The sequence below is a fragment of the Rhinopithecus roxellana genome, chromosome 5 (assembly GCF_007565055.1).
Source record: "Rhinopithecus roxellana isolate Shanxi Qingling chromosome 5, ASM756505v1, whole genome shotgun sequence".
In the NCBI taxonomy this organism is placed as follows: domain Eukaryota; kingdom Metazoa; phylum Chordata; class Mammalia; order Primates; family Cercopithecidae; genus Rhinopithecus; species Rhinopithecus roxellana.
This window is the reverse complement of record NC_044553.1, coordinates 174,630,605-174,652,649: the sequence shown is the minus strand read 5'-3', so window position 1 is coordinate 174,652,649 and position 22,045 is coordinate 174,630,605. Positions and strand designations below refer to the sequence as shown.

Sequence of the window (22,045 nt, the reverse complement as noted above, 5' to 3'; positions counted from 1 at the left end):
TCTCACTCTGTTGCTCACGCTGGAGGGCAATGGCATGGGATCTTGGCTCACTGCAACCTCCGCCTCCTGGGCTCAAGCCATCCTCCTGTCTCACCCTCCCAAGTAGCTGGGACTCCAGGCTTGCACCACCATACCCGGCAGATTTTTTGGGGGGGGGGTGAAGGTGGGGGGAGGTTTGGTTTTTTTTGGTACAGACGGGGTTTCGCCTTGTTGGCCAGACTGCTCTGGAACTCCTGGGCTCAAGCAATCTGCCTGCCTTGGCCTCCCAAAGTACTGGGATTACAGGCATGAGCCACCACACCCTGCCCCAAATCTGAAAATCTGAAATGCAAAATCGAAACCTTTTTGAGCTTCAACATGATGCTCAAAGGATATGCTAATTGGAGCATTTGGGATTTTGGATTTCTGGATTTGGGATACTTAACCAGTAAGTATATATAATGCAAATATTCCAAAATCCAAAAAAATCTGAAATTTAAAACACTTCTGGTCCCAAGCATTTTAGATAAGGAGTACTGAACCTGTAGTTATTTGATTAAAGGACTTAGTGTATGTGTAATACACCTAGCTCAGTGACTGGTCTATAGAAAGCACTTTGTGTTACCTAGAATCTTCTCAATAACTATGTGTTAGTAAGGGCTTTTTCCTCCTTTCATTTTACAGGTTTATAGAAGTTATTTTACTCAAGTTTTTCTGGCGCAAGATTTCCTGTTCTTTTCACTATATCAGACTGCCTCAGGAACAAATTATTCCAATTTACATTTCATTTCTAGGGCACAATATCATAGAGTTGGAAGGAACCTTCAGTATTTTATAGTCCAGTTTCCTCTTAGAGTTGATAAAATTGAGGACAAGAGTGACTAGATAACATACTCAAGATTATACAGCTAGGAAGTCTCAGGATTAAAACTGAATTTTTCAGCCAGGCGTGGTGGCTCACGCCTGTAATCCCAGCACTTTGGGAGGCTGAGGTGGGGTGGGGGATCGCTTGAGGTCAGGAATTCAAGACCAACCTGGCCAACATGGTGAAACCCTATCTCTACCACAAAATAAAAAAATTAGCTGGGCATGATGGCACACACCTGTAGTCCCAGCTACAGGGGAGGCTAAGGCAGCATAATTGCTTGAACCTGGGTGGTGGAGGTTGCAGTGAGCCGAGATCACGCCATTGTACTCCAGCCTGGGCGACAGAGACTCTGTCTCAATAAATAAACAAACAAACAAACAGAGTCTTTCAACTTATGCAATACAGACAACTGGATGTCTGGAGTCCTAGACGGAATTCTAAATTCTGTCCTAGCTTGTCCTAAAAAGCTGAATGAGATTCACCTCTGGGTACTACCACCTTTACAATCTGTACTCTTACATTTACCTGTTATCTGCTACTTGTGGTTACTTAGTACTGTCTATAATATAAAGGTTTTGAAATGTGTAGTGTCTACCTTTGTTTAATTCATTTGGTGAGAGCATTTATTGAGCATCTACCATTTGGCAGTCACTATGGTAGTGTTAGGGATACAAAGGCTGACTTGCCTTGTAACAGGGCTCTTTGCCAGATGGCTGGCGCATGTTCTGGTTTTCAGCCAGGAAGCACAGGGGATAAAAGAACTCCTAAATCCCTGGGAATGCCCTGTGCTCTAAAGCCCAAATGAAAATCAACAGCATTGTGATTATTGTTAAATGATATTCAGGGTATCACTTAGTGGATGGTTTCTGAGGAAGCCCAGAAAAGGACATGATGTTCTTCTAGAAGCAGGTGTAGCCTGAAAGAGAGTGAGAGATAAACAGACAAAGAGAGACACACAGACTAATGTTAGATAGGAGGAGATTTAAATAAACAGGGAAACTTGTTAGGCTGAAGCTAATTTTTCTCACAATCTTACTGTGCCATGGTCAGTACATGTATTCTTAACTTAATTGGACAAGTGAAAATACTGAAATCCAGAGAAATTGAATGACTCGCCCAGGTCATATAGCTAGTTAATACCAGAGTAGGGTGGACTAGAACCTGGGTCTTCTGACTTTTAGTCCAGTGCTCCTTCTGTTATGCCTGATTGCTGCAACAAATGAAAATGACAACATATTGAGAGGCAGTGGTTATGGGCATGGGCCTGTGGTATACTCAGCTGCCTTTGAAGGGGAAGACTCCTTGTTTTTTGTTTTTTTTTTAGTGCTGAGACTGAACTGAATTATGTTTCTATTTTCAGCATAAGCATCACTATTGACTTAGATGAGACTTTTTGTGGGAGAAAGCAAACTGCCAAACTGTTCTCAGGCCAGACAGACAGGTATTCTCTTAAGATTCTCCTAATGAGATGGATGGTTCCTAAGGCTGCTACCACTGAGCCAAACTCGATCCTGGTAGATCTGAGAAGAGGTCAGAGACCACATCAGTAATATACCTTTCATTAGGGTCACCTGGGATGGGAACGTTGCTTGTTTTCTAAGTTTAATACTTAGAGAGTCATATAATAGCCTATAACCTTTAACCTTCTTAGCTGGTGATAGGGGCCCTTTGTCAGTAAAGCATTCATGTGGATTCTATTCCACTGTTGCAGGTCACTCCCCCTATTAAGTCTGAGGCAGCAAAGGAGTGTTGAACTGCTTTTCTCACTGTGAAGGTTCATGCATTATGTTCAGCCAGTTAACAGGTCAGAGGAATGGGTTTCCCACTGTGTGAAATGCCTTCCTTTATTGCATGTGTATATTCTTAAAAATTTGCCTTAGCATCGAACACCCTTAAAAATGTGATATTTCTTTTCTAGTAGCTACAAAATTAGAAATAATTAACTTCTTAGATTCTTAGGACAAATACTCGTATGCATTTGTGTATCCCTGTACAGTGTTCCCATTGCTTCCTTATTCTTACTGAATGAAACTCTGAAGTTTGGAAGTGTCTAAGTCCTGAAATAAGATAATTGAATGTGACAGGAACACAGTAACCAGAAGACCTGGGAGGCTACAAAAGATTTGCATTGCAAATACAAAAATAAATAATGAGACTTCTTTTTCTCCCTTACAGGGAAACTGGATTCCAAGATCCATCAAGGAGCAAAGAAGGGGTTAATGAAGCAGAATAAAGCTGTCTGACCTAGGAGAGAATGAACTATACAGCATAGTGGAGTTTTATGTACTAAAATTGCTATCTACTGGTCCTTTGGAATTGAAGTAGTAGAAACCTAAAGGCTCGGCATCAGGCTTGAATATCTCAGAACTTAAACTCTTACCAAAACCTGTATATTTTTCTTAAGGAGTGGGATTCCTACTTTATGTAATGGGTCAAAATCTTTGAATACATTATTTATAAAAACCTATTTAAAAATTCTAAGTCTTTTGACATTTTTCTCAGAATAGTATCAAAAGAGATGGGAACAAGTTGGAAATTCCTTTCCTTTTCGAGACTTGTATTTGTAGTTAGAAAGTGTTTAACATGGCTGGGCGTGGTGGCTCACACCTGTAATCCCAGCACTTTGGGAGGCCGAGGCAGGCGGCTCATGAGGTCAGGAGATCGAGACCATCCTGGCTAACACAGTGAAACCTTGTCTCTACTAAAAGTGCAAAAAAGTTAGTCGGGCGTGGTGGCAGGTGCCTGTAGTCCCAGCTACTCGGAAGGCTGAGGCAGGAGAATGGCGTGAACCCGGGAGGCAGAGCTTGCAGTGAGCCCAGATCCTGCCACTGGACCCCAGCCTGGGCGACAGAGTGAGTCTCCGTCTCAAAAAAAAAAGAAAAAGTGTTTAACCTAGGTTAATTATTTTTTTTTGAGGGATCCTCTCAGATTTTAACGTTTCTTATCAAAGGGATAATCTGGTAGAGTAATAGGATGTTTGAGGAATCCTGTGCTTAATACAAACCTGTGATGGAACAAAAAGGTTTGTAACAAGTTTTCTCCTCCAATCCAATGTCTCTTGAACAGTCTGAGTGAAATGTGAAAAGCTGAGTAACCCTCATTGGCAATTTTTTTTTTTTTGGAAGGAATAAGCTGAAGAAGTGCTTCCACTTCTTGGGTTTGAGAAGCCAGGATATGGATGGTTCAGACTGGGAGAAGATGGAGCCACCTGCTAAAGCAGCATGAAGCTGCCCTATTTATTTTGTTGGTATTGCAAAAGCATCACTTGGATGGGGCAATTAGAAACAAACTAAAACATAAAATCGCCTTAGTAAATGCATCCAAATACCCCCCAAATGCTGAAATCAAATCTTTTAAACCCATCCCAGAAAGCTATGTGCTTTGGAAAAAGAAGAGGTTAGTTTGAAATGAGGTTTTGCTTGTCAGTCTGGCCGTCCTTAGTGAAACACTTTCTGAGGCTGTTCTGAAGAGCTGTCAGAATCTCAGTTGCTGGCATCCTGAGGAAATTCATGGTCTTAAATGTGTATGTTCTGCTTTTTATAAAACACCACCACCACACTGGGGAAGTTGGACTCCCTCCAGCAGTTGTGTGCATGACTTAAAAAAGAGAGAGCAAGGGAGAGAAAAAAATGTGCCCTGTGTTATGAAAAAGATTAATTTCCCCTTTCTTTAATCCTTCATATTCAGCGTTTATTTGCATTGAAATGCCTCCACTCATTATGCATTGATGTTCACTCAACTGTGAACCCTGCTTGTTGCATAGCTCTAGGCATTGGTTTTGCAGGGCCTGATCACTCTGGATTCCCAGGGAAAACCCACCCGATTCTTGTTCCGGTGATGCAAACATGTAGTATTCCCTTTTTCTGTTCAACCTCTGGAGAAAGAGGAAAGGACTGCTAATGTCCACTTCTTTGGCGGGGAGCATGTCCAGGGAGTCTCTTTCTGGCTTCTTGCAGACCCTACTATTAATGAAGCCATCCTGGATTCACTATGCAGCCAATAGTTTACCAAGCAGTAGCACCTTGAATTCTATGCTGGAGTTGTCTGGCTCTCTTAATACCAAAATAAAACTAGAAGGCAGGAGGTGAAGAGCCTAGGGAGGGAGGAAAAATGTTTATTTGAACAACAGCCTGAGCATAGAGGTGTCTGGATTGATTTTTTCATCTGGATAGACTGTGTTCATGCCGAAAGAAAAACAGGAGCTGCAACAGATTAGGTTATGCAACCATTTTGTGTGCTGAGATAAGACAGTTTACAAGAACTTTACAAGTTTACAAGAACCCACCTTAGCATCCAAAATATGCAACTGGAACCTCATTAGTAAATGGCAGAATAACATGGAAACTTCTCCTTTTCATGGTTAGACTGTGAAAGTCTGTCTTTAGTTCATATGGTGGTGGTAGTATAAGGTCTCTCTTTTATTTGTGGAGACACCAGGGAGGAAGTGTGGGAGAAACTTGGGGGTAGATGGCCTTCAGTTGCTCAGTGATGAATAGCACAATTTAAAGCCTCGTGGAAATTCTTAGCAGCCTGAGTGCAAACTTGCCCAGGAATAGCCTTTTAGTACTTTACAACACTTTGCTCTGACTGTGTAACTCTGGGACAGTGTGGCCTAAAGGAAGTTTCACATTTCTGAGCTGGTTTTTTGTTGCAGTCTAAATATCTGTACCCCCTTTTGAATAGTTGGGTTCAATTGCTGTCGACTTCTCAGCTTTTTGGGTTTTTTGTTTTTGTTTTTCCAGGCAGGACTCAGTCTCATTTATATAAAGTCAGAGTAGGCGATATATGAAACTGGAGACTTTCTCTGACAGGGTTTAGGAAGCCTTGGCTTTATTGCTTCTTGGCCTTTTGGCTAAGGTCAAATGTAGGAAGCCTTGACTTTGCAGTTAGATGTTTGGAAGAGAGTAAGGGTTTTTGTTTGTTTCTTGGTATAGCTAATCTGGAAAAAGAAAACTAGGTATCCCCTCTTTTAAGTCAGAAGTTTACATAAATTCATTTTTTCCTAGGAAGTAAGTGTGAAAAATTTAGACTTCAAAACCATTTTTACAAATAATTACAAAGTTATGGCTTCTTTGGATTATAACCTGTAATCTCTTTCCACTTTATTGTCTCTACTAAAGCCCATTATTGTGGATTCCATTTAATTTAGTAAATTTGAAAAATGCACCTAGCCAAGATCAAGACAGTATGGGGTTATTCTCAAAAAGCCAGCTCAAAAAGACCAGTAAAAAGCAAGCATCTCTTAAAGAAATTAGTTAACTTCAGTTTGTTAGGCCTGGTGAGGGACAGAAAATCCAATGATGAAGGAATTTTTTTTCCTAGAGATTCAAATAGCAAGTATACATCTGCTGCTCTTAGCTTCTGTGAATGTGTTCAGAGGGAGGTGATCCATACCACAGGCACCAGCAGCAACAAGGGATCCAGCATGTGGAGGACTTTTCTACTTCTCTCATGCAGAGAAGAAAGAATACAGCCTCAGTGCCATCCTCTGACACAAAGAAACTTGTGTAAATGTCCATTTATGTGTATGTACATAATGTGGCTTAATTCATAGGGTGACAATTGATAACCTGATCCATTTTCAGACTTCATTTGTGACAATGGAGAGTCCAGAGAGACAACCTAGTAAGTGTACCCTAGCTTGAGGTCAGAAAAATGGATGTGTATATAGTGAGTGGGACTGTGGAACAGTGGGGTGGTGGGGAGTTCCTGAGAATCCATAGAGGAATGTCACAGGAAGGGAGTAAGATTGTGGCATAAGGAGAGAAAAAAGCGTCAGTACAAAATATTTAAGAGTCTAGAGCCGTACTGTCTATTATGGTAGCCACTAGCCACTTGTGGTTATGAAAATTTTAATTATATGAAATTAAGGATTCAGTTATTCAGTCACTGTTGACCATATTTCAAGTGCCCAAATAGCTACATGTGGCTAGCGACTTTTGCATTGGACAGCAGAGATATAGAACATTTCCATTGCTCCAAAAAGTTCTGTTGGATAGTGCTTATCTGGAGCAGGGGTTGGCAAACTTTTTTCTGGAAGGGGTCAGATAGCAAATATTTTAGGCTTTACACAGGCCACGCAGTCCTTGTTTCAACTGTTCAACTCTGCTGTTGTAGTAAAAATGCATCTATAGATGATAATGTAAATGAATGAGCTTGGCTAGAGCCAATAAAACTATTTTTTGTTTGTTTGTTTTTTGAGACAGTTTCACTCTTGTTGCCCAGGCTGGAGTGCAATGGCGTGATCTCGGCTCACCACAACCTCCACCTCCCTGCAACCTCCACCTCCCAGGTTCAAGCAATTCTCCTGCCTCAGCCTCCTGAGTATCTGGGATTACAAGCATGCGCCACTAGGCCCGGCTAACTTTGTATTTTTAGTAGAGATAGGGTTTCTCCATGTTGGTCAAGCTGGTCTCGAATTCCTGACCTCAGGTGATCCACCCGCCTTGGCCTTCCAAAGTGCTGGGATTACAGGTGTGAGCCACTGGCCCAATAAAACTATTTACAGACACTCAAATTTGAATTTCTTTTCTTTTTCTTTCTTTCTTTTTTTTTTTTTTTTGTGAAACAGGGTTTTGCTCTTGTTGCCCAGGCTGGAGTGCAATGGCGAGATCTTGGCTCACTGTGACCTCCGCCTCCAGGTTCAAGCGATTCTGCTGTCTCACCCTCCTGAGTGGCTGGGATTACGGGCATGCGCCACCATGCCTGGCTACTTTTGTATTTTTACGGGGTTTCTCCATGCTGGTCAGCCTGGTCTCGAATTCCTGACCTCACGTGATCAGCCCGCCTCAGCCTCCCAAAGTGCTGAGATTACAGGTGTGAGCCACCGCACCTGGCCTGAAATTTGAATTTCATATCATTTTCACATTATGAAATAGTTTTCTGATTATTTAACTGTTTAAAAATGTAAAAATCATTCTAGCTCATGGGACATACTAAAACAGGTGGTGAGCCTGATTTGACCTGTGAGATGCAGTTTGCCAACCCTTGGTCTAGAGGAACAGTAAATAAAAACTTAAGATTTGTTTACTATGTAGGACATCTGATCACTTGAAAATTTTTAGTGGTTCTTCCAGGCTTGAGAACTTTCTCTGGCTAAAACTTGGAGTTCACTGCAGGAATGTTTACTTTCCTTTATTCCCTATTTTTGCAGTCTAGTTCTCTCCAGTGGCAGAGTCATGCTCCTTCAGTGGGAGATGACTACTGGAATGTTTAATCCTTAATTAAATCACGCCTAAGTCTAAAACACTAAATCCTTTTCTGTCTCCACCTGCTAAGTAGCTGAATCCTCACTTGTAACTTTGTCTAGTATACATTGGAAGTTCGCTGTCACCTGGGATCAGTTCTGCCCCTGTACTGTCTAACAACGTGACTACTGGTCGACCAAAGAGAGATTATTTTTCCTAGACCAGACAGGTTTAGTTTTTATCTTTAGCTATCAACCCCTCCCCCCTCTTTTTATGACCTCACTTTATCTCCAAGTCACATACTATCTTGAGTGGCACTGTTGAAGGATGCCTCAGGATAGGGGAAAAAAAGGTAAGATAAATGCAAAGCAGAATAAAATGGTCAAGGACACAGGAAGGACATAATAGGGGCTAGGATGTGGGAGGCCTTGAGAATTAAGGTAAATTTGTTTGCTATGGAATGAGGTGGAAGTCTTAAGAGGTCGTCATGAATAGATGTTTCACAAGTGAGCTGGGTGGGAGGGCTCACTTAAACATGGACTGAATGCCTACTGTGCACTAGATAGTGTGCTGGGCAATCAGAGATGAATGGCAGATAAGGAAAGATAAAAGCTACAATCCTTAGAATGGTGGGTTGGAGAAGGACAGAATAAGACTTTTAGATAATAAAAGGCAACAAGATTTAGTGATATAGGATGGTGAGGGGGAAAGGGATATATAGAGGGATTAGAAATGGGTGCTTTGGGGAGAAAAGTAAGTGGTAATCGTAAAAGAAAAAGCTGGAGAACAAAGGATAAAAAATTAGGAGGTTGGTACTTCACTGAACTAAGGGCTAAAATGGATGAAACCATCAGGAGCTGTGATTGTTCTTCTGTTCTTTGTGGATGCCCATGTTCAGACCCCCTACGGCCCTTTCCTCTCTGTGGTTGAAGGACAACTACAGAAGAGGTGTCTTCTGTATTATAAGGTGCAATACTCCGCCCAGAGACCTCTCTATGAGGAAGTCTGATCCAGCGAGAGTTCTACTGCCCAAGAGGGGACAGCGTTAGGTTCGAGCTCTCCAATCCATGTTTCTTTGAGTTTATCTTGGTTCTAACCGGCACGCCGGGTTTTCCAGCATTCCCTGAGCTAAGACTCCCTAATCTGGGCTCCCGGTGAGCGCGCATTCCAAGACCCAGGATTTCGCTCCTTCATCCAGGTTCCGGGTTTCCACTGCGCTCACCCGCTCCTGACTCCACACACGCGCAGAATCCGGATCCGAGGGCCTGGTAATCCAGTGTCCGTGTCTTCCGGGTGACTCTGGTTGTCCCGGATCGCGGCGGTGGCGGCGGTGGCGGCGGCTGAGGGACCCGCGGCCCCGGACACAGCGGCACCGGCCGGGCGGGGCGGAGCGGCGCGGGGAGGGGGCGGAGAGCCGGAGCCGGGGTGGGGTGGGGGGGAGGGGCCGCGGGAACGGATGGCGGCCTGGGCCCCGTAGCAGCGGCGGCTCTACGGCCCGGGGCCCCGGGCGGGCGGAGGTGGCGGCTCCCGGGACCGGCCGCGCGGTGAGTCCGGAGCTTTGTGTGGAGCCGGGACTGGGGGAGGAAAGAGACGGCGGCACCGATGGGGCGCGGGGCTGAGGGGAGCTGATGGGGGCCGGGGGCGGCGGCGCTGCCTGACGGAGGAAGTGGGGGTTGGGGGGGCTGGGGCGGAGCGAGGGGAAGGTGTGTAGGGGGGGGTCGTTGCGTGGGTGGGGGAGGGGGCGTCGAGGGGCGCTGGGTGAAGTTCAAAGCGTGGCCAGGGCCGGTTCAGGCTGAGGGTAGGGGTGCACGGGAGGGGATTAGGGTCTGGCTAGGTTATGGGAGCAGGCCAGAGAGTTTCCGAGGCGAGTCTGGGTACGTTGAGGGCGCTCAGGGCGACTGGGGCCAGTCAGGGAGTTGGCGGGGTGGGGGGGAGGGCGGGGGTTGTTCAGAGCATAGGGTCGGAAGCAGGACGTGTGCGTGACCCAGGAGTGGGGAGCAAGGTGGCTGGGATTGTGCAGTAAGAAGGTTGTGGGTGTGTGTCCCTAACAGTCTTAAGGTCACATTTACTCCTGTCCTTTTCTTCAAGATGGAGGGATCCCTGGGCCTGGACCTTAACTGCTATCCTTGTACCCCCGGGAGGGTTTGTGACCCTATCCTGTTTGGAAAATCCATGCTGCCCTCTTTTCCCTTTATGTGTAATTACGGTTGGATCATCTCTGTGCTTTGCTCAGATTCTCCTTCCTCCCTCTGGGGTTGAGGAGGAGGAGACACATCTGACCAATTAATGTGTGTTTGTGAAACAGGCAGCAGCAAATAGTCATTTCAGCTTCTAGGAATTAGGCTCACACAGGGTGGAGAGATCAGAGCCCTTCAGGGGGAATATTTCTGAACAAATCACAGATGATTAAATTCTCTAAGAAACAGCTCCCTACCTAAATCAGAGTGGGAAAGATGGGGAAAAAAGCCTGTCTGTTTCCAGCCATGTGTCCAGAGCCTCAGGGGTTGAGGAGAGTCCCCAAGCCCCTACAGGCCTCCTTTTTCTGTATTAGGCTTTGCTCTGCATCCTTGAGTTAATTTCACCCCTGCTGCTTTGTCTTGGGGGAGGGAGTGCTGGTTTAGGCTGTTGTGAGGAGATGACTATTCTGCTGCCACACACAATAGTCGTGTCATTTTATCGGGAGTGCTACCCCAGGGCTGAGAACTGCTGCAGCAGAGATAAACCGGTCCCTCTCACCCGCCTATTGTGTACACAGTGAAGGTCATAGGTTCAAGTCTTGTCTGAGAGCTTTGGATATGCTCCATCTCCCAGGCTCCTCAGTGCCATTTTCTTCCTTTTCCAGACTGGGGCTTGCCATTGAAGGAGGCCAGACAGAAAGGCTCTTCTTTTTGAGTGAGGAACAATGCAGAGCTCATTGGCACACATTTTTCAGAAGAATAGGGGATGCCAGCCATGTTGTGCCTGCCTCTTTGGCTAACCTGTACTAAGTTGTGAAGGAATAGTGTCTGGTAGACTCAACTATGATGTTTGTTTCAGACCCTTAAGGAAGAAGACTTCAAGGGAAGGTTCTACTCTTAGTTGAATCATCATATTTAATTCTTTTATATAAATGGAACACTCATGCAGTGATTTTTGTTTGTTTAAGAATACCACTAAAAACCTGTGCAGGGTTAAGATGGGGAGTCAAGCTCAGGTGCGGTGGCTCATGCTTGTAATCTCGGCACTTTGGGAGACTGAAGCCAGAGGATGGCTGGAGCCCAGGAGTTCAAGACCAGCCTTGGGCAACAAAGCAAGACCCTGTTTCTTTAAAAATAAAAAATAAAAAAGTCAAGAACCAAGTACCTTTTTAATGGTGACTTCCTGGTCAATAATAATAGCACAATAAAAAAGCCACAGAATTTGCCTGTCTGGGCAAGGGCTGTGGGAACAAACCTTTCAATATTTTAACTCTAATGAAAGGACATGACTTGCTCATTGTGCAAAAGTCTGTGTCTACCTCTCTATTAAGAAATTTGCCAAAGAAATAAACATTTTTGAAAAAATGTATAGGTCTTAGGGATAATTAGAGAAGTATGAGAACAAACTAGAAGGAATTCTATTGTACATATCTGATAGAAGTGCCCAAATAATGTTGATGTACTATTAGTTGTATAAAAAATTATTTGGGACCAGGCATGGTGCACACACCTGTAATCCCAGCACTTTGGGAGGCTGAGGCAGGAGTATCACTTGAGCCTAGGAGTTTGAGAATGGCCTGGGCAACATAGTGAGAACCCATCTCTACAAAAATTTAAAAAAATAAAGCTACCTGGGCATAGTGGTACATGCCAGTGGTCCCAGCTACTCAGGAGGCTGAGGTGGGAAGATCACTTGAGTTCAGGAGTTTGAGACCAGCTTGGGCAACATGGCAAAACCCCATCTCAACAAAAAATATAAAAAATATTAGCTGGGTGTAGTGGCATACGCCTGTGGTCGCAGCTACTTGGGAGGCCGAGGTAGAAAGATCTCATTGAGCCCAGGAGGTTGAGGCTGCAGTGAGCCGTGATTGCACTGCTGTACTCCAGCCTGGGTGATAGACCAGGACCTTGTCTCAAAAAACAACAAAAAAAACTTATTTGGGCCTGGAAAAGGGGTTTCCATTTAGAACATTAAGTACAACTTTTCTTTAAAAAGAGATTAGAAGTAAAAATCATTTTGAGTGGGGAATTGTATATAATGTACTGTGTACACAATAGCCAACCATTTCCCATAGGATATTGTTGAATAAGAACTTTAGCCTTTGGTTTTGGTAAAGGTCTTTCTGAGGCAGTGAGTCTGACTATGGTGCCTCCCTTATCCCTTTATTTCAGTGAGTTTCTTTAAATGATGCCCTGGCACTTAGGTGTTGGGCCTTTGATAGGAGGGAGCAGGTTGTTCTGACCTTTATGTATTTTTCGATAACAGAACTGTCTTCAGGCCTTACTGGTGGTGTTGTCTGTCTTTAGACTATTTCCAGCTCTGTGTTCTAGGCATATTTGAGTGAAGCCTCAGCTAAACTGAGTCCAAAGCTTTTTGCTCTTGGGCTCTTAGCATTTATTTCTGAATGCTGTCAGGTGACAGTGAAGGCAGAAGCCTCAGATTAAATTTGTCCTGATTAGATTTAGTGGCTTCAGAGTTGGGCCCTTGCCACAAGGAATCTCATGTGAGTCTTCTGATTGTAACCATCATTCAAAGAGTGCTTTGGATTCCCCCCCAACCACCCCTCCCAGCTTCTTGGTAGAAAAAAATTTCCCTGTGATAGAGGTCTAGAAAGTTGGACAGATTAGTGCTTATTTTTTGAGGATATGGAAGCATAATTTTGGCTCCTGGTAGCAATTATGTAGCAATTAGCATATAGCAACTAAATGACTGGAACACGATAATTTGTTGAGGGGTTTACTGATTGCTCTGTCAAGTGGAAGTGCCACTCCTTATTTATTTGACTCAGAACACTATTGCCTGAGCTTAGCCACGGAGACTAAGTATAGCAATGATATGTGTTCTCCAGAAGTTCCCACTCTGCTTCCTCTTTGTATTTACTTCTTTGCCAGGTACCTTAGTGCTTGTACTGCCCTTTTCTCCTACTGCGAAGCAATTGTTACTTCCCTCATGGAAAAGTGGTCATGGATAGGAATACTGTCAGGCAGATGGAACTAGCCTGAGATAAGGTAGCCTTATATTGTGTGGGAAGTTTTCAGTCAGTTAATTCTCTCTTCTACTTGATTTTTCAAAATCAGTTTCCTGGCTGGGCGCGGTGGCTCAAGCCTGTAATCCCAGCACTTTGGGAGGCCGAGACGGGCGAATCACGAGGTCAGGAGATCGAAACCATCCTGGCTAACACGGTGAAACCCCGTCTCTACTAAAAATACAAAAAAATTAGCTGGGCGAGGTGGCGGGCGCCTGTAGTCCCAGCTACTCGGGAGGCTGAGGCAGGAGAATGGCGTGAACCCGGGAGGCGGAGCTTGCAGTGAGCTGAGATCCGGCCACTGCACTCCAGCCTGGGGGCAGAGCAAGACTCTGTCTCAAAAAAAAAAAAAAAATCAGTTTCCTTTAAAAAAAAAAAAAAAAAAAAAACCCCACAAAATGCAAAATATCGTAGTGTATTAAATACGCCCTCATGATACCTTCCTTATAAAAGTCTGTGACAGACAAAATGAAGATAGGTGATGTTGATTGGCAGGTTCTGGGTCCACTTAAGTGTCAGTGAAGGACTCTTTTCACGAGGGAACAGGTAATTCACCAAAACACCTGCCTAGCTGGGCATGTGGAATTGGCAGCAGCTGTGCAGCTGAAGAGGGATTACTGAGCAGGTGGTTGAAGAATCACATGCCACAGTGACAAGAAATACTTGGTCTTCCGTGGTTTAGGTTCAGTTTGTATGTGTGAAATTGCACTTTGTTTCACATTTCTTAATGCTTGTTGATTTGTTAGTAAGATGGTAATAGAATAGAGAAAGAGATTCTTCTGTATCTGTGGTTTTTTAGCTCACTGAGTAGCATGCCCTAGACATGGCCCTACACTGCTCTATTGTATTTATGGGAGTTCTGGCTTGGGAGGGAATGGGGAGGAAATAGTGGTAATTCAGTGTTTCTAGTACTTGTTTATTAAAGGGAAATAGGAAGGAGAACATTCCTTGCTTTCAGTGTGGTGAAAAAGATTTCACCTACTGGGTGGATACCTAATAGGTTTTATGCAAATGATGTAATTGATTTTTTTTGTAAGTGTTCCTGACATGCCTTACTCAAGACATTTGCATGTGTTTTTATATTATGAATGTATTTCCCCACATGAAGTTTGCATCTCTTCAGTTTTTTGTGTTTTTTTTTTTTAGACGGAGTTTCGCTCCTGTTGCCCAGGCTGGTGTATAATGGTGCGATCTCGGCTCACTGCAACCTCTGCCTCCCAGGTTCAAGCGATTCCTTGGGTCAGCCTCCCGAATAGCTGGGACTACAGGCGCCCACCACCAAGCCCAGCTAATTTTTGTATTTTTAGTAGAGACAGGGTTTCATCATGTTGGCCAGGCTGCTGTCGAGCTTCTGACTCAGGTGATCCACCTGCCTCGGCCTCCCAAAGTGCTGAGATTACAGGTGTGAGCTATCACGCCCTGCCAGTTTTGTTTTTTTTTTTCCAATTTTTAGTTTCTCCCAGCACCTTTGTAACTCTTTCCTGACATTGACATTAACATCACTTGTTAGAACCAAGTCGTCACCAGAACAAATAATGTTAAGAAACGTCACCACTAAATATTTATCTTAAAAATGGATATAGGGCCGAGTTCGGTGGCTCACGCCTGTAATCTCAGCACTTTGGGAGGCCAAGGTGGGCGGATCACGAGGTCAGGAGGTTGAGACCATCCTGGCTAACGTGGTGAAACGCCGTCTCTACTAAAAATACAAAAAATTAGCCGGGCGTGGTGGCGGGTGCCTGTAGTTCCAGCTAGTTGGGAGGCTGAGGCAGGAGAATGGTGTGAACCCAAGAGGTGGAGCTTGCAGTGAGCCGAGATTGCTCCACTGCACTCCAGCCTGGGCAATAGAGCGAGACTCCATCTCAAAAAAAAAAAAATGGATATAGGCTGAGCGCAGTGGCTCATGCCTGTAATCCCAGCACTTTGGGAGGCTGAGGCGGGCAGATCATCTGAGGTCAGGAGTTTGAGACCAGCCTGGCTGACATGGTGAAATTCCGTCTCTACTAATAATACAAAAATTAGCCAGGCGTGGTGGTGCACTCCTGTAGTAATTCCAGCTACTCGGGAGGCCGAGGCAGGAGAATCGCTTGAACCGGGAGGTGGAGGTTGCAGTGAGCTGAGATTGTGCCATCGCACTCCAGCCTGGTCAACAAGAGTGAAACCCTGTCTCAAAAAAAAAAAAGTTGGTGGGGAGTATGGCATTTCCTATAACTTGGGAAAAGTCTATTTGAGGTTTTCTGAAAATTCAGATTTTTTTTTATAGATTATCACCTTCTGTTAATATGATTTTCTCTTTCATATGTTCGTGCCACCAATAGGCAATGCCATAGAGCCTAAAACTTATAAGCAAGTAACTTTGTGTTTATTTTCTGACCTTTTTAGTGCCTTCCATTCATTTTCTATATTAGGCCAACAGGTTGTGTGCCCCTTCTCTTGAAACATACACACAGGACCTAATGGAATTCACAGGGTACTAATTAACGGGTGATTGAAGAGAAATGAGCCATATGAGCTGTTTTAAAGTTCAGAACTCTCTTTCCCACAGCACAAGTGGAGTGAAGGCTCTTTGAGGGAAAGTGAGGCCAAACTATGACTCAGGTCAGGGCCTATGGAGCACTGTGTAGACGGGACATTTGCAGTAATCTACCTAAACCTGGTTTATAAACTAGCTTTAAATGGAAGCCTAGCGACAGCAGTTAGTTGTTTAGTATTCACTTCTAGGAAAGAATGTCAAGTTCTTGATTTCCTCATATGAAGCTATGGCAGTTTTTGTGTTTGTTTTATTAAAACTGTTCACAAACCACTTACCCTTTCCTAGCACTCTCAGTAGTTTGCTTCCTTTTACCTCTCCCCCACCCCCATCTCTTATCCCACTTCTCTACCCTGAAGACTTCTTCTCTAGCAGCTTGGAAACACTAATTACTGTAGCTATTATAGTCACAACCCAGATCCTCCACCTCCTTCTCTCTCACCCCTTTCTTTCTTCCCCCCTCCCCTTGCTCTAGCAGCAGGAGTTGAGCTGCAGTCTCATGAGCACAGTCAGATCTATGAATGAGCTTTATATCTTGTCAAGGCAGAACTCCAGATCCAACAGGGCTAATTTTTCATGGTTCTCTTGCTGTTTGTTCTTGGATCAGAGTCCCAGAAATAAGAGATGGCAAATACCTATCAGGTCATATCTAGTCCATCACTCAGGGACAAACCTAGGATTTTTCTCTTGTCTCTGAGAACTTTTTCCTTCTTTCTTTTGCAGGTGAGAGCTGTCTGATGCCAAGCAAGCTCTGAAACTGCCTTCTTTTTATTGTGTTCTCTGGTGATTAGTGTCTGGCCAACTACTTTTTTTTCTTTTTTTAATTCCATTTTCAGGAATACTTGCTCCCAGCAGTATCTCTACCCCTTCTTCAGTCCTTTCTTCTTGATTGTTGGCATTCACCTTTATGGATTCCTTTTGTACCATCAGTTATCTATGCCAGAAGTATCACTTTTCTGATCTTTGCCACAAGTGTCACTGTGGCCTGCTTTTAAGGAGGTAATTTGATGGAAACACAGGACATAAATTCTAGCAGGTGGTAATTAGTAAAATACTTTAGAAAATATGTGCCTCAGCCAGGTGCGGTGGCTCACGCCTGTAATCTGAGCACTTTGGAAGGCAGATCATGAGGTCAAGGAATCGAGACCATCCTGGCCAACATGGTGAAATCCCGTCTCTACTAAAAATACAAAAATTAGCTGGGCTTGGTGGCGCACACCTTTAGTCCCATCTTCTCGGGAGGCTGAGGCAGGAGAATTGCTTGAATCTGAGAGATGGAGGTTGCAGTGAGCAGAGATCATGCCATTACACTCCAGCCTGGCAACAGAGCAAGACTCTGTCAAAAAAAAAAAAAAAAAAGAAAATATATGCCTTAAGTAACCCCTGTACTATATGAACAAATGTTGCTTCTTTTGTTCTAACACTTCTCTTTATGTGGATGAAATTTTATTTTTCTGTGTCTTTGTTACAGTTAAGATATTGTATAAGAGTATTATGTTTTCTTTACTAGTATGCCTTTTTTTTTTTTTTTCTTTTTTGAAACCGGGCCTTGCTGTGTCACCAGGCTGGAGCATAGTGGCACAGTCACCATCACAGCTCACTGCAGGCTCAACCTCCTGAACTCAAGCAATTCTCCCACCTCAGCCTCCCAAGCATTTGGCAGTACAGGCAGGCGCCACCACAGCCAGCTAATTTTTTTTTCCTCCCTCCCTTCCTCCCTTCGTCCCTCCTTTCCTTTCCCTTTCCTTTCCTTTCCTTTCCTTTCCTTTCCTTCTTTCTTTCTCTCTTTCTCTCTCCTTCCTTCCTTCCTTTCTTTCCCTTTCTCTTTCTCTTTCTTGCTTTCTTTCTTTTCCTTCCTTCCTTCCTTTCTTTCTCTTTCTTTTTCTTTCTCCCTTTCTTTCTCCTCCCTCCCTCCCTCCCTCCCTCCCTCCCTTCCTTCCCTCCTTCCCTCCCTCCCTCCCTCCCTCCCTTCCTTCCCTCCCTCCCTCCCCTCCCTCCTTCCTTCCCTCCCTCCCTCCCTCCCTCTCCCTCCCTCCCTCCTCCTCCTCCTCCCTTCCTTCCCTCCTTCCCTCCTTCCCTCCTTCCCTTCTTCCTTCCTTCCTTCCCTCCTCTCTCCTCCTCCTCCTTCTCCTTCCTTGAGACAGGGTCTCACTCTGTTGCCTAGGCTAGAGTGCAATGACACAATCACAGCTCATTCCAGCCTCGACGCCACCACACCTGGCTCATTTTTTGTGTGTTTTTTGTTTCACTGTGTTGCCCAGGCTTGTCTCGAACTCCTGGGCTCAAGCTACCTTCCCACCTTGGCCTCCCAAAGTGCTGAGATTATAGGTGTGAGCCACTATGACCAGCCCAATTTTTAAATTGTTTTTGTAGAGATGGAGTCTTACTATGTTGTGTGCCACTACGCTCCAGTCTGGCTGTCCAGACTGCTCTTGAACTCCTGGACTCAAGCCACAGGCATGAGCCACCATGCCTGGCTAGTATAGCTTTTCAAAGAATAGACGGGAAATAAATCATAGAATTGAGAGTCATAAAACTGAGATTCTGATCATTACTATGCCTCTAATTAGCTCTTTGACCTTGTGCAAGTCATGCCCCTGTTTTCATGTGCCTCATCTGTAAAATGAACACATTAGACAGGATGATCACTGCGGTTCCATTTAGCTGTAGAATTTCACAATACCAAGATTGAGAGTTGGGTTGACACCTATAGTCCTAGCACTTTGGGAGGCTGAGGCAGGAGGATCACTTGAGCCCAGGAGTTGGAGGCCAGCCTGGGCAACAGAGAGGCCTCATATCTTTAAAAAAAAAAAAAAAAAAAAAAATTCAGCCTGGCCAACATGGAGAAACCTTGTCTCTACTAAAAATACAAAATTAGCCAAGCATGGTGGGTGCATGCCTGTAATCCCAGCTATTTGAGAGGTTGAGGCAGGAGAATCACTTGAACTTGGGAGGTAGAAGTTGCAGTGAGCCAATATCAAACCATTGCACTCCAGCCTGGGCAACAGGAGAGAAACACTGTTTCAATAAATAAGTAAATAATTAGCCAGGTGTTGTACACTGTGGTCCCAGCTCCTCAGGAAGCAGAGATGGGAGGATCGCTTGAGCCCAGGAGGTTGAGGCTGCAGTGAGCTGTGATCTCACCACTGCACTGCAGCCTTAGTGACAGAGCAAGACCCTATTTCCAAAAAAAAAAAAAAAAAAAAAAGATTATGGTGGAAGAACAGGACAAAAGTTTTTGACATAAGTGAGCTTTTTTTTTTTCTATTGCTGTGTCAAAAATATAGCCAGTATTGTATTCAGAAGGGCTAATGAGTTCAATTTCAGCTCCCTGGGGCTTGACTCTCACTACTCTTTGATTTGTTTGGAAAGCTGTACTTTTTATTAGGCCATCTTTTTTTGGAGGGTTTTATAGCCGCATTCTGCAGGCTCACCAACTTGCCACATATATCTTTTTCTAGTGTGCTTAAGACATAGTAGTGGAAATCAGAAAGCTGCAAAAAAGGCTGGCCTGGCATGGTGGCTCACGCCTGTAATCCCAGCACTTTGGGAGGCCGAGGCGGGTGGATCAGCTTGAGGTCAGGAGTTTGAGAAAGCTGCAGAATAGGAACCTTAGCTTGTGAGAAGAAAGTTGTACCTGGAAGGATTTGCCATCTATCAATAAGAAGTAACTTTGTAAGTTGAGTCAAGGATCTAATAATCTATTATATCTGAAATCTGGGTGCTAAATTGGACTGATTATGGAGGTTAGTTGGGTATTTTTCCACTTTTGACTAGTCAGTAGAAACTCCACTCTGAATTAACTTCTTGGGACTGAGTACAAGTTGAGTTGCCCACAGTGTTTTGTTCAGAAAATAAAATTATGTTGTTATTTATATATTTTTGACAGGCTCTTACCCAACCTTGACCTAGTGGGTTCACCTCAGCCTTCCAAGTAGCTGGGACTACAAAAGTGTGCCACCATTCCTGGCTAATTTTTGTATTTTTTTTGTGTAGAGATGATGTTTGCCATGTTGCTCAGGCTAGTCTTGAACTCCTAGGCTCAAGCCATCCTCCTGCTTCAGCCTCCCAAAGTGAATTACAGGTGTGAGCCACTGCACCCAGCCAATGACGTTATTTTTAATGCTGAAAATGCGCATTGATGACATTTGGTGACATATGACGAACAAGGGGTACTCTGAAATACCCTTCTAAAAGAGACGAGAAATTAAAAGCTGGTTGGTTGGTAAGTGTTTCAGGAACTTTCAGATTGAGAGTAATGTTAGGAAGTATTTGCTTTCAAGCAGTTTTTTTTTTTTTTTTTTTTTTTTTTTGAGACGAAGTCGCTCTGTTGCCCAGGCTGGAGTGCGTTGGCACGATCTTGGTTCACTGCAACCTCTGCCTCCTGGGTTCAAGCAATTCTCCTGCCTCAGTCTCCTGAGTAGCTGGGATTACAGGCGTGTGCCACCACGCCTGGCCGATTTTTGTATTTTTAGTAGAGACGAGGTTTCACTATGTTGGTCAGGCTGGTCTCGAACTCCTGACCTCATGATCTGCCTGCCTTGGCCTCCCAAAGTGTTGGGATTATTGGCGTGAGCCACTGCGCCTGGCCGCTTTCAAGCAGTTTTAAGGAAATGAAATTACACAACCAAGTTGTTAATTCTCCGTGTTAGGATTTTTATTGGCGTTTTCCAGTTAATTCTTTGATATGGGACTTTGAGTAGCAGCTATTAATACTTTTTGAATGGTAAGAGGATGCTGGTCTTTTAGTCTGTTGTTGTTGTTAACATAGCAGAATCACAGGTTTAATCTACCTTTGAACATTGGAAATAATGTTCACTGTTTTCAGATTTGTACTTAAAACATCTGTTGGTCCAGGCACGATGGCTCACACCTGTAATCCCAGCACTTTGAGAGGCCAAGGCTGGCAGATCACTTGAGGCCAGGAAGAGACCAGCCTGGTGAACATGCTGAAATCCCATCTCTCCTAAAAATACAAAAAAATAAGCTGGGCGTAGTGGCATATGCCTGTAATCCCAGCTACTGGGGAGGCTAAGGCATTAGAATCATTTGAACCTGGGAGGCAGAGGTTGCAGTGAGCCGAGATTGCACTACTGTACTCCAGCCTGGGTGACAGAGCAAGATTGTGTCTTAAAAAAAAAAAAAAAAAAAAAAAATCTGTTGGTCTGGAGTAGAAAAGTTTGGTAGACAAAACTATTGTTTGTTTTGGATCATTAAAAAGTCCTGAGAGTGGGCCGGGCACGGTGGCTCACACCTGTAATCCCAGCACTTTGGGAGGCCAAGGTGGGCAGATCACCCGAGGTCAGGAGTTTGAGACCAATCTGACCAACGTGGAGAAACCCCATCTCTACTAAAAATACAAAATTAGCCAGGCATGGTGATGCATGCCTGTAATTCCAGCTACTTGGGAGGCTGAGGCAGGAGAATCGCTTGAACCCGGAAGGCGGAGGTTGCCGTGACCCGAGATCCTGCCATTGCACTCGAGTCTGGGTGACAAGAGCGAAACTCCGTCTCAAAAAAAAAAAAAAACTTGAGAGTGCCTTGCTTTGTTCCCAGCCATCTGTAGCACATTGCTAATTTTTAGGTCATCTAAAAGTTATTTGGGGAAGTGTTCCACTTGAATGTGAGATTTTAGAATGATTTATATTAGAAAGATGGCTGGATGCAGTGGCTTGCACCTGTAATCCCAGCACTTTGGGAGACCAAGGCGGGCAGATCACCTGAGGTCAGAAGTTCAAGACCAGCCTGACCAACATGGAGAAACCCTGTCTCTACTAAAACACAAAAAAATTAGCCGGGCGTGGTGGCGCATCCCTATAATCCCAGCTACTCGGGAGGCTGAGGCAGGAGAATCGCTTGAACCCGGGAGGCGGAGGTTGCAGTGAGCTGAGATCGCACCATTGCACTCCAGCCTGGGCAACAAGAGTGAAACTCTGTCTCAAAAAAAAAAAAAAAAAAAAAAAAGATTTATATTAGAAATATAAGTAGTTTTCTTCCCCCGCCCCCCCGAGGTGGAGTTTCGCTTCGTTGCCCAGACTGGAGTGCAGTGGCACAATCTCGGTTCACCGCGACTTCCGCCTCCCGGGTTCAAGCGATTCTCCTGCCTCAGCCTCCTGAGTAGCTAGCGTCAAAGGCATGCGGCACCACGCCTGGCTAATTTTGTATTTTTAGTAGACATGGGGTTTCTCCATGTTGGTCATGCTGGTCTCAAATTCCCAGCCTCAGGTGTTCAGCCAACCTCAGCTTCTCAAAGTTCTGGGATTACAGGCATGAGCCAC

At 44.4% G+C, this 22,045-nt stretch overlaps 2 protein-coding genes across 5 annotated transcripts in view; both read left to right on the top strand.

The window, feature by feature from the left end:
- The window catches only part of TRIP4 (thyroid hormone receptor interactor 4), a 73,468-nt gene extending 70,140 nt beyond the window's left edge, over window positions 1-3,328 (top strand). For all 3 annotated transcript variants that reach the window (XM_010355482.1, XM_030929876.1, XM_030929877.1), the window contains one exon: window positions 3,023-3,328. In XM_010355482.1, coding sequence (XP_010353784.1) covers window positions 3,023-3,090 — 68 coding nt within the window. In that variant the 3' untranslated portion in view covers window positions 3,091-3,328. The remainder of the gene's footprint in view (window positions 1-3,022) is intronic.
- A 6,007-nt stretch (window positions 3,329-9,335) lies between these two features.
- The window catches only part of ZNF609 (zinc finger protein 609), a 238,610-nt gene continuing 225,900 nt past the window's right edge, over window positions 9,336-22,045 (top strand). Inside the window, exon 1 of one of the 2 annotated variants that reach the window (XM_030929873.1) lies at window positions 9,336-9,578. The gene's annotated coding sequence lies outside the window, so the exon portion shown is untranslated. The remainder of the gene's footprint in view (window positions 9,579-22,045) is intronic. The other variant, XM_030929874.1, reaches the window with a different exon arrangement.